The sequence below is a fragment of the Dipodomys merriami genome, unplaced genomic scaffold (assembly GCF_024711535.1).
Source record: "Dipodomys merriami isolate MVZ:Mamm:240054 unplaced genomic scaffold, mDipMer1.0.p SCAF_41, whole genome shotgun sequence".
NCBI lineage: Eukaryota > Metazoa > Chordata > Mammalia > Rodentia > Heteromyidae > Dipodomys > Dipodomys merriami.
This window is the reverse complement of record NW_027205715.1, coordinates 12,605,198-12,620,424: the sequence shown is the minus strand read 5'-3', so window position 1 is coordinate 12,620,424 and position 15,227 is coordinate 12,605,198. Positions and strand designations below refer to the sequence as shown.

At 38.4% G+C, this 15,227-nt stretch overlaps 1 protein-coding gene across 10 annotated transcripts in view; it reads right to left on the bottom strand.

Moving 5' to 3' along the window:
• The window catches only part of LOC138807059 (nuclear factor of activated T-cells 5), a 95,528-nt gene that overhangs the window by 63,508 nt on the left and 16,793 nt on the right, over window positions 1-15,227 (bottom strand). For 6 of the 10 annotated variants that reach the window (XM_069992640.1, XM_069992641.1, XM_069992644.1 and 3 more), the window contains one exon: window positions 1,910-2,035. In XM_069992640.1, the coding sequence (XP_069848741.1) occupies window positions 1,910-2,035 (126 nt within the window). Of the gene's footprint in view, window positions 1-1,909; window positions 2,036-15,227 lie in introns of those variants that run through there. The other 4 variants (XM_069992648.1, XM_069992650.1, XM_069992645.1 and 1 more) reach the window with 2 other exon arrangements.

Here is a 15,227-nt window from a genome sequence, read left to right as displayed (position 1 = left end):
TTTCATCACTGACCAAAAATCAAGAACTTTGATACAAATAATTTCTGAAATTGAGTTGGTATTACTTAAAAGCAAGTGCTGATATTTTTTTCCAAACCTGGCTAGAACTTTTTCAGCTTTTAAAAGGAAGTGAACGTACTATAAACAGATGTTAAAAAGCACAGAAGAAACAGACTTTTAGTTCTATACATATTCAACATGTCTTTTTAAAACAATCTCAAAAGATACAAAAGATATCAGTTAGTCCATTTCTACATGTGGATTTAAAGGGAAATACATTAATAAAAATATTTCATATTTTACTAGCTGATATAATTAGATAGAACTAAAACTTTAAATTCCAGAAAAATATTCAGAGCCATTTTAGAATTCAGTAGGCAAAGTAAAACAGGTTATTTTTATTAATTTGTATTACTAAAAAGTTCACTAATTCACAATTAAATCCACAAAACTGTTAGAAAATTTCTGGCAACACATGAACAGTAGCAGGGCCAATAAATTTCTTTGCCATATTTAATGTTTTCCTGACCTCAATATAGAAGGTTTCATATTGTACTATACAGTTTAGGAGAGATTGGTACACAAGGTTAATGGTACATATGTTAATACATCTGAGGAAAATATCTGACGCTATACTATAGTACCAAAATCCACATTCAGTTTACAACCTTCTATTTCTCACTCTTCTGTCTGTGAAACTAAAAGAATTTACTGAAAATAATGCTCTCATGGATTTTTCAATACCATTTGAAAAGATGAGAGGCAGTATATCAAGCAAGAAACATCTACCTAAGAAGGACAGATTAAACTTCAGGATATATAGATATATATTTTCCTTTTTCTACACAAAAATACTTAGCTATCTATAATCCCAACTTTAAAAAAAGAATTGTAGTTGGGCAAGTTAATATTATACAAAGCATTTATACTAATTTATCACTAATCAAAACTTTTCTATTAGCTTATCTGTTGATGTTTTACTATAAAATGAAATTTTGAACCAATTTTATATAGCTATAAAGTGTATGATTTGAGAGCAAGTACAAATAATCTTCATAAATTTCAAATATTACTTTCTATACTTTTATACTGACATAGAGAATGTTTAAGAATGATATCACAGATTTTTTAATGTAGAAAAAAGGTTATAGTAATATGTTACAAGCAGAAAAAGTATTAAGAGCTTGATTTTCAGAATATATAAAATATTGTCCTCTTTGAACAAGTCTTTAAAAATATTTCTTAAAGAGGTCTATCAACAGTTACTTTTTTTAGTGGGTGCCAGTCCTAGGGCTTGAACATAGGTCCTGGGTGCTGTCCTGAACTTTTCTCAAGGCTAGTACTCTACCACTTGAGCCACAGCTCTACTTTTGGCTTTTTGGTGGTTAACTGAAGATGAGTTTCATGGACTTTTCTTGCCCAGGCTAGCTTGGAACCTTGATCCTCAGATCTCAGCCTCCTGAGCAGTAAGAATTATAGGTGTGAGCTCACCAAGTGCCTAGCTTATCTTAATTACTTTTCAAAATTGCTGTTTTTAATGTATAATTTATTATTTTTTTAAAATTCTAAATACTATGTTTTATAAGAAAAAGTATTTCTTGACTAGAAACTCAAATACAATTTTTTAATCCATAGCTTGACAGTTAAGCTTTTAATGTGACTGTTATATAAACAATGCATATTTGAAGACAAGGCCCATTTAAAGGAGATGTCACAGATTTGCCAAAATGAAATTTTATAAAAAGAAAATTACATTAAAAATTTTACAGATTAAAGGTTTATATTTTAAAACTTCGTAGAACAAACCCTCAAATCACACACTTTTTAAAAATGAACTTTGCCAGCACTGTTCATGTTGGCCAGGTAACATATCCTAGCTTTCTTTAATAAAGTAGAATGAAGTGCATACCAGCAGCAACTACAGCTGGAGGAGGCGAGCCTGCCTCACCACCACTTGTCTGACTCATTGATGCTACAGATGTTTCTCTAGATGGAGGTAACTGTAACTCCTTTGGGAGAAGATCATAGACAGATTCTGTGGGAAGAACACAGGAAAAAAAAACACTATTTAAGAAACTCAGTCAGCAATTTCATTATATATGCATGAATGTCTTTTGTCTTTTCCATTATCTTTAAGTAACTGTACAAAGGGGTTACCATTCAACATGCCAGTTTATAAACACAATGAATCCTGATTGATATCACCCCTGGTATTATCTTCTTCTTTTTTTTCTTTCTTTTTTTTTTTTTTTTTGTCGGTTATGGGGCCTGAACTCTGGACCTGGGCGCTGTCCTTCAGCTCTTCAGCTCAAGGCTAGCGCTCTACCACTTCAGCTACAGAGCCACTTTTGGCTTTTTCTGCTTATGTGGTATTGAGGAATCGAATCTAGGGCCTCATGCATGCAAGGCAAGCGCTCTACCACTGAGCCACCTTCCCAGCCCTGTTATCTCTTCTTTTGTGAGAAGTTATTCACAAAAATCAACCCCAAAGGATGAATGTTGTAAAGTTATTAGCAATTTTTTTCTTTTTTTATTGAGATTAGGTGATTACATAAATTTCACATATTTCACAGTATTGTGGAGTAGTGATACTTATTTTTTTCTTTTCTTGTATAATTTTATACAATAAATTTTATATTTTTTTTCTTTTATTATATAATTTTATACAAAACAGAAAAGGAATCTTTCCATTAGTTCTGTACCTTAGGGGGTTTTTTTGGTTTTTATTTTTTGGGTCCGGTCGTGGGGCCTGAACTCTGGGCCTGGGTGCTGTCCCTCAGCTCTTCAGCTCAAGACTAGCGCTCTACCACCTGAGCCACAGCACCACTTCTGGCTTTTTTCTTTTGCTTATGTGATGCTGAGGAATCGAACCCAGGGCCTCCCTCAGGCATGCAAGGCAAGCGCTCTACCACTGAGCCACCTTCCCAGCCCCTGTACCTTAAGTTTTTGTTGTTTTGGTTTTGCCCCACATTAAAGCATCCTATATCTTTAGAAAGTATTGTTTACACTTTATTGTCCATTAAATTAGATACATGTAGTACTTTAAAATTCTTTTGTGGTTATCATTTTATGGTTTTTAGAACGAAATAATTTCAAAATAGAGGTAGTGGAATCAATACTCGAAAGAACAATTAGAAGCATTTGTCCATTTTTAAAAGGATAAAAGCATAAAATTTAAGTGTCTTGCCTAGTATCCCTAGTAATATTCTAACAAAGGAGATTATTATCTTCAGAGTGACTTAAAAAAAATGGTAGCACTATCAGACATTTCAACCTTGGTAAAAGACAATACTTTTAGTTAACTGATTACTGAGTTCATAAATACTTTGATCCAATTAATCCCTAATGTATGTATCCTAACTTTGATGTTGCTAGGGATAAAGAAGAGGGTCATGAAGGATAGCTAAAATTAATTACTGCATCTCTCTGAATATAAAGTGCCTGACAAAAAATTTTCAGCTTCTTAAAACATCTTTCCAATAAATAGGAAAAGAGGAGATATGGGAAATTAGTTAAATGGCATTATCATCAAATACTCATTTTTCAATCCATTTAAAAACAAGGATTGCTTAGACGTAAAGAAAAACTCAAGAGGCTGGGAAGGTGGATCAGTGGTAGAGTGCTTGCCTTGCATACATGAGGCCCTGGGTTTGATTCCTCAGCACCACATAAGCAAAAAGAAAAAGCCGGAAGTGGCGCTGTGGCTCAAGTGGTAGAGTGCTAGCCTTGAGCTGAAGAGCTGAGGGACAGCGCCCAGGCCCAGAGTTCAAACCCCATTACCGGACCCAAAAAATAAATAAATAAATAAAAATAAGAATAAATACAAAAGACTTCCTTCTAATTAACCAGCAAAAAAATCAGAAATGGAGGCATGGATCAAATGGTAGAACATTAGCTATGAGCAAAAAAAAAAAAAAAAAAAATCCAGTGAGAGCAGGAGACCCCAAGTTCAAGCCAGAGTACAGGAAAAAAAATTTAAAAAATTATGCTTCCCCCTGTTAAGATGCAAAGTGCACGGCAATAAAAATGGGCTAACTTGTTTGTTTTCTTAGTTATTTAAAAAACTGTAATTACTGGGCTGGGAAGGTGGCTCAGTGGTAGAGTGCTTGCCTTGCATTCATGAGGCCCTGGATTCGATTCCTCAGCACCTCATAAGCAGAAAAAGCTGGAAGTGGCGCTGTGGCTCAGGTGGTAGAGCACTAGCCTTGAGCTGAAGAGCTGAGGGACAGTACCCAGGCCCAGAGTTCAGGCCCCTCGACAAAAAAAAAAAAAAAAAACCACACCTGTAATTACTGATTATTTCTGGGTCAATCCAAGTCCTTTACTATTCAACATTGGCTATGAAGGTGTAGAAGAATCAAGCTCAAAGAAGAAAGTAGAAAGAAGTTCTATCCTAAGGGTACAGGACAATGAGAGAGAAGAGGAAATGTCTTAATCTGATGATGTAGCTTTTTTTAATCTTCCCAGTAGGCACTCTGTGCCTAACTACTGTCAAATCCCATGCCTTAAGGCTTCATTCTGTTATTGCTCAAAGTATCTCAAAACTCTGTTTACTCACTTTCGGCAGAAGAGTCGAGGGAGACAAACCAAAGGAAACAGGTGGGTAAAGACACTTTTCTTCCCTCTTCTAGCTTAGCAAAACAACTATAACAGACTGCAGCTACCATTTATTGGTCATTTGAAGTGCCAGGCACTATGCAAAACTTATTACATATATAACCTCAGTTACTTTGAAAACGTTACTATGAGGTAAGTTTTACCTATCAAGAAATTGAGAATTGCAGCCAGGTGCTGGTGGCTCATGCCTGTAATCCTAGCTACTCAGGAGGCTGAGATCTGTGGATCACAGTTCAAAGCTAGTCCGGGCAGGAAACTCCATGAGACATGTATCTCCAATAAACTACTAGAAAACCAGAAGTGGTGCTGTGGCTCAAGCGGTAGAGTGCTTGCCTTGAGATGAAGAACGGAGGGAAAGCGCCCAGACCAAGTTCAAGACCCATGACTGACAAAAAAGAAAAGAAAAGAAAAGAAAAGAAATTGAGAATTATAACAAAAAATGAAAAATGTGGTAAAACAAATGAAGGGATTGATAAATACAAAGTTCAAATACTAGTTTCCTACGATAGGAGACACAAAGATAGGACAAAAGATAAAAGCCAGGTGCCTGTGGCTCATTCCTATAATCCTACCTACTCAAGAGGCTGAGATCTGAATATTGTAGTTCAAGGACAATGCAGACAGGAAAGTCCATGAGACTCTTACCTACAATTAATCACCAAGAAGCCAGAAAGGGAGCTGTAGCTTAAGTAATATAACACTAAACTTTGAGAAGAAAAACAAATCTCAGGGACAGTACCTGTACTCCAAGTTCAAGCCCCAGGGCAGCTTTCCCCTACTTCCCCTCACATTCAAAAGACAGGACAAAAGAGGATAGAAATAAGTTGGGCAAGACAGTGAATTCATATCTTTTTACTAAGTATATGGACAAATCAAATAATAAATACAACAAAAGTAGAGCTATAGCTGGGAATGATAGTGAATGTATATCATCCCAGCACTTAGGAAATGGAGGCATTAGGATAATGGAGAGGTCAAAGTCATCCTCCACTACATAGTGAGTTTAAGGCCATTCTTTGCTATAGGTTGAGATTTTGCCTTTGGGAAGAAACAAACAAACCAAAACCAGAGTTTTACAAGTATAGACCCAGCCCCAAATAGTAACTATTTAAACAGTCTGTTTAAAAGTACTCTGTAGATTATTATTCTGTTTTGGATTACTGATGCTCACTTTATCTTTGTTGACCTGAAAACTGACTTTTAACCTGCTCTGGAGAGTCACAGAGTAAAAAACAAAAAATTGCCAGAGCCATGTACTTCATGATATTTATCTGATTTATGTTCAGGCAATAATGTTGTATACAGATACTAGTAACTTACATCTATGCAGGGACAAAAAAATAAGAAGCTCTATAAAAAGACTGTTTCTACTCAACTGTCAACAAGCAGCTAAATGGATTTTTTTTTATAATAAGGATGTTTCTAAAATAAAGTTAACTAATGATCAAAAAAGATATTGGGGGGCTGGGAAGGTGGCTCAGTGGTAGAGTGCTTGCCTTGCATGCATGAGGTCCTGGGTTCAATTCCTCAGCACCACATAAGCAGAAAAAGCCAGAAGTGGCGTTGTGGCTCAAGTGGCCGAGCGCTAGCCTTGAGCTGAAGAGCTGAGGGATAGCGCCCAGGCCCAGAGTTCAGGCCCAGGACTGACAAAAAAAAAAAAAAAAAAAAAAAAGATATTGTGGGGAGGTTAGAAGTATGGCTCAGTTGGTAGGACACCAGCCAATGAGCAAAGCATCAAGTACTGATTTTGAGTCTCAGTCAAAGGCATTAAGTACTACAACAATGACACCAGCTGCAGATATAATGCTGAAAAATCTACATGTTATTGCCAATTAACCAGCAAAAAGCCAGAATTGGAAGCTCAGCTCAATGGTAAAGCACCAGCTACAGTAAGCCCAGTAAGAGTATGAGGCCCTCTTCTTTTAAATATGAGGTTTCCTTCACCATTTTTAACTCTAAATATGAGTTTATATAAGGCATCTTAAAGTTTTATAAAGGTTTAAAAATGGTTTGGGAAATAACTGCTTTACTCTTCTATCTTTCCATTAATCATTTCAATAAGTTGGTGAATCCCAAAGCCAAGATTTCACATCAACATTCTAAAACAAAGTGCCTGAAATCTTCAATGTGCCAATGTAGTTCTGTATAAAAAGAGACAATATTCATTTTGTTAAAAACACACTTCAGACTTGACAGTCATTGTACTTGGCATCTCCACTGGAAAAAATGTACTGGCTGCAGATCCACAGGGTATTTGGTTTCTGAAAGATTATAGACTCCAAGAATAATCGGTCAGTGATTCTCTGCTATAACAAAATTTTGTCAGTTTCTAAGTTTAAGCCAATTTATTAGTCTGATGCTATGTATTTACTTATTCACATTGGTAATTTGAGATTTTATTATTTGCTTAAAACAATTTAGTATTCTAAGATAATAGAATATACAACAGTATGCATTATACCAAATTGTGGAACTTTATATCATGTATTATTTCCTTTAGACATCCATTGCATTTTACTTAAAAACTTCACAATTATTTTCTAAATTACTTACTTACTGAAATACAGGACAGAACATGCTTTAAGCTATTATAATTATCTACATTTTAAATTTCATGGTTTTTTTCCTTAAAAAAAGTACCCAGATGTGTACTAGAAGAACAAAATTCCAATATCCATAAACCATTAAGAGATACATTTATGGCCTATTTAAAAGTCACCAAAATCTTACTTGGGTATTAAAAACTATAAGCTGAGGGGCTGGGAATGTGGCTTAGTGGTAGAATGCTTACTTGGCATGCATGAAGCCCTAGGTTTGATTCCTTAGTACCATATAAACAGAAAAAGCCTCAAGTGGTGCTGTGGCTCAAGTGATGAAGTACTAGTCTTGAGCAAAAGATGCTCAGAGACAGTGGCCAGGCCCTGAGTTCAAGCCCCAGGACTGGAAAAACAAAACAAAACAAACTATAAGCTGAGTATGACAGTATACATCTGTAAATGTAGTGCTTTGGAGGCTGAGGCAGGATAACTACAAGTTTGAGGCCAGCTTGGGAATTAAACTTGAGAGCAAGATCTTGTCTCAACAACAACAATGAAAGAAAACAAAAAAACAAAAAAACAAACTAGAGTAAGTATAGTCCAAGAGAGATCTGGAAGTCCAAGAACAGGTTGTCAAAAACTTGGCAAGGGGAAAGGAAATTCAGAGCCCAAGTAGCCCAAGTGGAGAGTGAGAAAAGGAAAGGAATATCTAGGTACTAAAAAAGCAACATACAGGAGATATTCATATAGAAAATCTGGAGTGTGGTATCACAGTCTAAGCATCATGAAAAATGTACTTTCACAGATGGCTCAACTTGAGATGCTGGAAATAATTAAACAGGATGAGGAGAGCAGTCATGCAAGCAGGAAGGATAACACAATGTAAGGTAGTTTGGAGAGAGAGGTTGGAACCCAAGCATAGTAGATAGCCCAGGCTAGGGAGTAGAAAGGAGCAGAATGAGAAGAGTATTTATGAGCGGGAGTAGGACAGCCTAACACAGATGTCAAAGGCAGAGCAATTAGGAGAGTTTACATGTGGGGACATCCAATCCAGGGTGTAGAAGCTAAGCAATAATGAAGATATCCACATTAGAAGGACTTCCAAAGGACAGATATCAAATAGATTATCCTGAAGGTATGAATACTGTGCCCATATGAGAGGAGTAAGGGATTCCAGCAAGTAGATTATAATCCAAGAAGATGGTCAGGGCATTAATGATTATAGAGCCTAAGCAGGATAAGGAAGGCTTTCCTGTGTGTGGGGATGTTAGAAAATGAGCAACATGGGCTGGGAAGGTGGCTCAGTGGTAGAGCGCTTGCCTTGCATGCCTGAGGCCCTGGGTTCGATTCCTCAGCACCACATAAGCAAAAAGAAAAAAGCCGGAAGTGGCGCCGTGGCTCAAGTGATAGAGTGCTAGCCTTGAACTGAAGAGCTGAGGGACAGCGCCCAGGCCCAGAGTTCAGGCCCCATGACAGGACCCCCCCCAAAAAAAGAAAGAAAACGAGCAAGATGACGAGGACATTTTTATGGATGGAAAAACTAACAGTGGGTGTGGTGTTAAAAGTATTATAAGAAATATATTCACAGAGGTCAAGAATGCACAACGGAAAAGCAGTAAGGGAGAGTATTAAAATGTTAGCAAGGTGAGGAAGACAAGGGACTATCTACTAAATAAGACTGTCCAATGTTTAGAATAAGAACACACGCAGGGTGAGACAGGTATCCACAGGTGTGAAGGAGAGCTCTGGGTATCAAAAGCATCCAGAAAGGAGGTACAATATGAAAGTTCAGGTTGGGCAACTAGGGTACTAGCATGTCAGAAAGGAGGATGAGAGTGGTAACAAAGAATCAGACTAATCAAATAAGCAAAGTATTAAGGTTTGGTTTAAAAATAAAAAAACAAGAAACAATCACTGGTTGCTGGTGCTCATGACTGTAATCCTAGCTACTTAGGATGCTGACAGAAGTTCAGATCCAGCCTGGGCAATAAAGTCCCTAAGACTTTTATCTCCATTTAGCCACTAAAAGGCCAGAAGTGGGGCTCTGGCTCAAATGGTAGAGCACTATAGCTCAAGGACATTGCCTAGGCCATGAGTTTAAGCCCAGCACACACATAAAAAGCCCAACTGAAAGCTTAGTTAATATTACAGAACAAGTACAAAACAGGGTATCAGAGACTGAAGATAAAGCAGACTGATTAGATAAATCAGTCAAAGACAGTGAAAAAAAAAAAACATGAAGCAAATACGCATTTAAAGACCTTTGGGACACCATCAAAAGACCAAACCTATAAAGGCACAGACAACCTATTCAATAAGATAACAGGAAAAAGTTTCCACCAACTTGAGAAAGAGTCATTAAGTAGAAGAGGCTTACAGAAAACCAAACAGGAGGGCTGGGAAGGTGGCTCAGTGGCAGAGTGCTTGCCTTGCATGCATGAGGCCCTGGGTTCGATTCCTCAGCACTACATAAGCAAAAAGAAAAAAGCTGGAAGTGGCGCTGTGGCTCAAGTGGTAGAGTGCTAGCCTTGAGCTGAAGCACTGAGGGACAGGGCCCAGAGTTCAGGCCCTATGACTGGACCCAAAAAACAAAAAGAAAACCAAACAGGCTGCAGGCCACTAGTGACGCACACCTGTAGTCCTAGGTACTTATGAGGCTGAGATTTGAGGATCGCAGTTCAAAGCCAGCCCAGGCAGGAAAGTCTATGAGATTCATATCTCCAATTTTAAAAACTACTCAGGAAAAGCCAGAGGTGGCATTGTGGGTCAAGTGGTAGAGTGCTAGCCGAAGCTCAGGGCCAGGGCCAGGCCTTGAGTTCAATCCCCAGGATTCAAAAAAAAAAAAGTAAGAAAACCAAACAGGAAATATCAGAAGTAATACTCAGACAAATTACAGTTAAAACACTAAACATACAGAAAAGTATACAGTATAATATATGCAATAAAAGTTCCAAGAGAAGTGACAAGCTATATACAATAGTAAACCTATTAAGAATGACATTTCTCAATACAAACTCTAAATGGAAGACTATAATTCCAAACCCTAAAAGGTAGTAATTGATTATTAGTGTACTCAGAAAAGCAATCTTTTATAGATAAAAGGCTTCCAAAGGCTTCCAAAAAATTAAAGGAATTGATGACCACAAAACCAATACTGAAGAAGATACCTTAAGGATCCTACACACCAAAAGACAACAAAAAGAGGAAAGTAAGCTAGTTGCTAATGGCTCATGCCTATAATCCTAGCTACTCAGGAGATAAAGATATGAGGCCCACAATCAAAGTCAGCTGAGACAGAAAAGTCCTTTCGACCCTCTCTCCAATTACCCAGTAAAATGTCAGACTGGAAGCATGTTTTAAACAGTAGAGTGCCAGTCATTATCCAGAAAGCAAAGAGAGAGTGAGGCCCTGAGTTCAACCCCAATATTGGTACGCGCACATGCATGCGCACACACACATGCAAATGCACGCACACACGCACGCATGCACACACACACACAACAGGAAGTACAGAAAAAATAAATCCACTGGATGAAGTATCAAAGAAAGAATAGCCAAGAAGTAAACATCATAAAACAACAACATAATAGGAAATAATTTTGAAATACCTTTCAAAATTAACACTACATGTTAATGGTCTCATCTTTTCAATCAAAAAGGCAGAACAGCAAGCTGAATTAAAAAACCAAACTGTGAGCCAGGCACCAGTGGCACACTCCTGTAATCCTAGCTACTAAGGAGGCAGAGATCTCAGGGTCTCGGTTCAAAGCCAGCCTGGGCAGGAAAGTCTGTGAGACTCTTATCTCCAATAAAGCACTAGAAAACCGGAAGTAGCACTGTGGCTCAAGCCCTAGAGTGCTCCCTTTGAGTTGAGGAGATGAGGGATAGCGCCCAAGCCCAGAGTTCAAGCCCCAGGACCAACAAAAGACAAACAAACAAACAAACAGTGACCATTTGTTGTCATAAGAAATACATTTGCTGACAAATACATGATTAGGGATAAAGGATGGGGAAAAAATTCCAAGCAAACTAACCCTGAAAACAAGTGCAAACACGGTTATACTTTTTTTTTTTTTTTTTTTTGTCGGTCGTGGGGCTTGAACTCTGGGCCTGGGCGCTGTCCCTCAGCTCTTCAGCTCAAGGCAAGCGCTCTACCACGAGCTACAGTGCACTTCCGGTTTTCAGGTGGTTTTATTGGAGATAGGAGTCTCACGGTCTCTCCTGCCCGGGCTGGCTTTGAACCGCGATCCTCAGATCTCAGCCTCCTGAGTAGCTAGGATTACAGGCGTGAGCCACCAGCGCCCGGCACGGTTATATTTTTATCTGACAAAATATTTTAAATTAAAATTAGAAAGAGGGCTGGGAAGGTGGCTCAGTAGTAGAGTGCTTGCCTTGCATGCCTGAGGCCCTGGGTTCGATTCTTCAGCACCACATAAGCAAAAAGTAAAAATCCACAGCGCCTGTGGCTCAAATGGTAGAGCGCTAGCCTTGAGCTGAAGAGCTAAGGGACAGTGCCCAGGACCAGAGTTCAGGCCCCATGACCGGACCCAAAAAATAAATAAATAAATAAAATTAGAAAGAAAAAGGTCACTTCATATTAATAAAGAAAAAATGGATCAAAAGGAAAATAGAGACAGGTGTCAGTAACTCATACCTGAAATCCTACTCAGGAGGCTGAGAGCTGAGGATCTCAGTTCAAAGCCAGCCTGGACAAATCCAAGAGCCACTTATCTTTAATTAACCAACAAAAAGCCAAAAGAGGACTTGTGACTCAAATAGTGAAAAAGCTAAGCAAAAAAAAAAAAAATCAATGCCCTAAGGTCAAGCCCTAGCACTGGCACAAAAAATAAAATAGAGGTAAAACTTGTCACATTAAAATGTTTACACCAAATGCTGGCATATCAAGCTCATTAAACAAATACTTCTGGCTTATACATACTGATAGACCCTTGACATAGTAGGTTCAGTGGGAGATCCTACCATGGAAACTATTGAAGACTTTTATCCTGCAGTGGGAGACTTTTTGGGGAAGGGTACAAGTACTAAGACCCTAGCACAACAGGTTCTGTGGGAAACTCTACTATAGAAGACTTTTACCTTTTTCGGGGGAAGGATATTAGGGCATGAACTTAGGCCCTACTCTCACTCAGCTTTTTCACTCAGGGCTGGTGTTCTACCACCTGAGCCACACCCTTCAGTCTGGTGTTTACTTGTTAAATGGAGAGTTTCTTAGATTTTTCTGCCCAGGTTGGCTTCAAACTTTGATCCTTAGATCTCAGCCAGTTGAGTAGCTAGGATTAGAGGCATGACCTATCAACACTTAGCTTCAGATTTTGGTTTCTAAATAAAAACTCTCAACTAAAAGTAATGTAAGCTTTATAGAGAAATAGACCTGAGAACAGAAGAGGACAAAATGACCCTGGAATGTCTTACTTTTAAAATGTAAGAAGATGGGTCAGGGAATGTGGTTTAGTGGTAGAATGCCTGACTAGCATGCATGAAGCCCTAGGTTCAATTCCTTGGTACCACATAAACAATATATAAAATTAAAAAGGAAGAACTAAAAGATCATAGGAATGTGTAAAAAGGACACAGAAGTCACCCTGAAACAAGTTTTCATGGACCAAATAAGAGACACTAGGCAATTTTAAATAAAAACAACATTATGATCTATTAAAATATGTTAATCCATATCAAAATAAAACAATGAATAAGTTTAAAGTTTGATATAAAGCAAGACATCTAGTTTCAAAGCACAACTTCATAAAAGTTACTCCAAAGGAGAAACAGGGCAAAGAGGACTATGACAGATAGTACCTAAGCAAATGATCAAAGTGAATATCTTTAGTAATGACACAAATTAAAATTATAAAGCCACTTGATAGGATAAAAAAAGAATGAAACTTTTCTGTATCTTTCCTTCTAAAGACACATATTTGGATGCAACTTTTTTTTTTTTTTTTTTTTGGGTCCGGTCGTGGGGCCTGAACTCTGGGCCTGGGCACTGTCCCTCAGCTCTTCAGCTCAAGGCTAGCGCTCTACCACTTGAGCCACAGCGCCATCTCCGGCTTTTTTCTTTTTGCTTATGTGGTGCTGAGGAATAGAACCCAGGGCCTCAGGCATGCAAGGCAAGGGCTCTACCACTGAGCCACCTTCCCAGACCCTGGATGCAACTCTTAACTGAGACAGTCTAGTAAACTGATTTATAATTTTCAAAAATATTGAAATCATTTTACTCAGTTTTTTTTTTTTTGTATGAGAATAGTCAAGACTTCATCAAGAAATTTATTTCTTCCAGTTCTGAAAACTGGCAACTATAGTTCTAAAGATGAGAGCCAAAGCTGGATGAGAGCCTTTTTGCTAGTGGGTACCCCACAGAGACCCAAGATTCATTCTGCAGGCCATTACATGGTAAAACTGGGCAAGGAAGTCAGAGAAAGCTAGCTGCTTCTGTAACCAAGCCACTTCCATGAGAATATATTAATCCATTAATCTATGGATGGATGAATCCATTCATAAGAGAATCCTAATTATCCAATTAGCTTCCAAAGGCTCCCACCAAATCTCACTAATATATGACAATGACAGGAATTCTATGGAAACAAATATTCAGACGATAGCAAGCAGAACTGTCCAGGAAAGACCATTGAACAAACTCAGATTGAAGAAAAGGATAGGTAATTCTATACTGTATTCTTTCATTATAAAGAACACTATGACATAAAAAGCAATGACATAAATCAAAACAATGATGACATCCATCTCACCCCTGTCAGAGTAGTTAACATCAAGAAAACCAACGACATACTTCTCCCCAATGGTTTCCCATTTATGTTGTTTTTTTTTTTTTAAGCTCTAGATTCCACACATGAGGTCTTTGAGTCTGCTTATTTTTCTTAACATGATGATCTCTAGTTCTACTCATTTTCCTGCAAGTGACATAATTTCATTCTTCATAGCTAAATAAAATAATAATAAAAGTATGAACTTTAATAAAAGTGTCCTGTGCTATGGAAGTGGAAAAGAGGGACTCCTTAGCATTATCTGAGGAGAATCACAAGAAGACTTCAGAGGATGGATGACACCTGAAGGGAATCTTGAACACTGAAAAAGATACTTAACATACAGACTTGGGGAAACAGAGAAGCTATAAAAAGCAGAGAAGAAAAATCTTTATTTCAGGTATTTCTTTCTTTTTTTAATCAAGTAATTTTATTAACTCCTTAAAACACAGGAATTACAAGGAGTAAATAATGTGGCTCTTACTAAAGGAGAAAGAAGTCAGGTTAAGAAATGCCTTATGGGGGCTGGGAAAGTGGCTCAGTGGTAAAGCGCTTGCCTTGCATGCCTGAGGCCCTGGGTTTGATTCCTCAGCACCACATAAGCAAAAAGAAAAAAGCCGGAAGTGGCGCTGTGGCTCAAGTGGTAGAGTGCTAGCCTTGAGCTGAAGAGCTGAGGGACAGCGCCCAGGCCCAGAGTTCAGGCCCGGTGACCGGACCCCCTCCCCCCCCAAAAAAAGAAATGCCTTATGGGGGCTGGGAAGGTGGCTCAGTGGTAGAGCACTTGCCTTGCATGCCTGAGACCCTGGGTTCCATTCCTCATTATCACATAAGCAAAAAGGAAAAAAAGCCAGAAGTGGAGCTGTGGCTCAAGTGGTAGAGTGCTAGCCTTGAGCTGAAGAGCTGAGGGACAGTGCCCAGGCCCAGAGTTCAGGCCCCACGACTGGACCCCCCCCAAAAAATGCCTTATGTATCAGGCTAAGAAAAATTTTATCACAAAAACAAATAAAGGATATTGAGGGTTTTGAAGCAAATAAATTACAAGATCATCAGCTATATATGAGGAAGCTTATCCTATCACATATATGTGAAATAATCATAAAATGAAAGTAAGAAAAAATTTTTGTGGGGGCTGGGAAGGTGGCTCAGTGGTAGAGCGCTTGCCTTGCATGCCTGAGGCCCTGGGTTTGATTCCTCAGCACTACATAAGCAAAAAGAAAAAAGCCAGAAGTGGCGCTGTGGCTCAAGTGGTAGAGCGCTAGCCTTGAGCTGAAGAGCTGAGGGACAGTGCCCA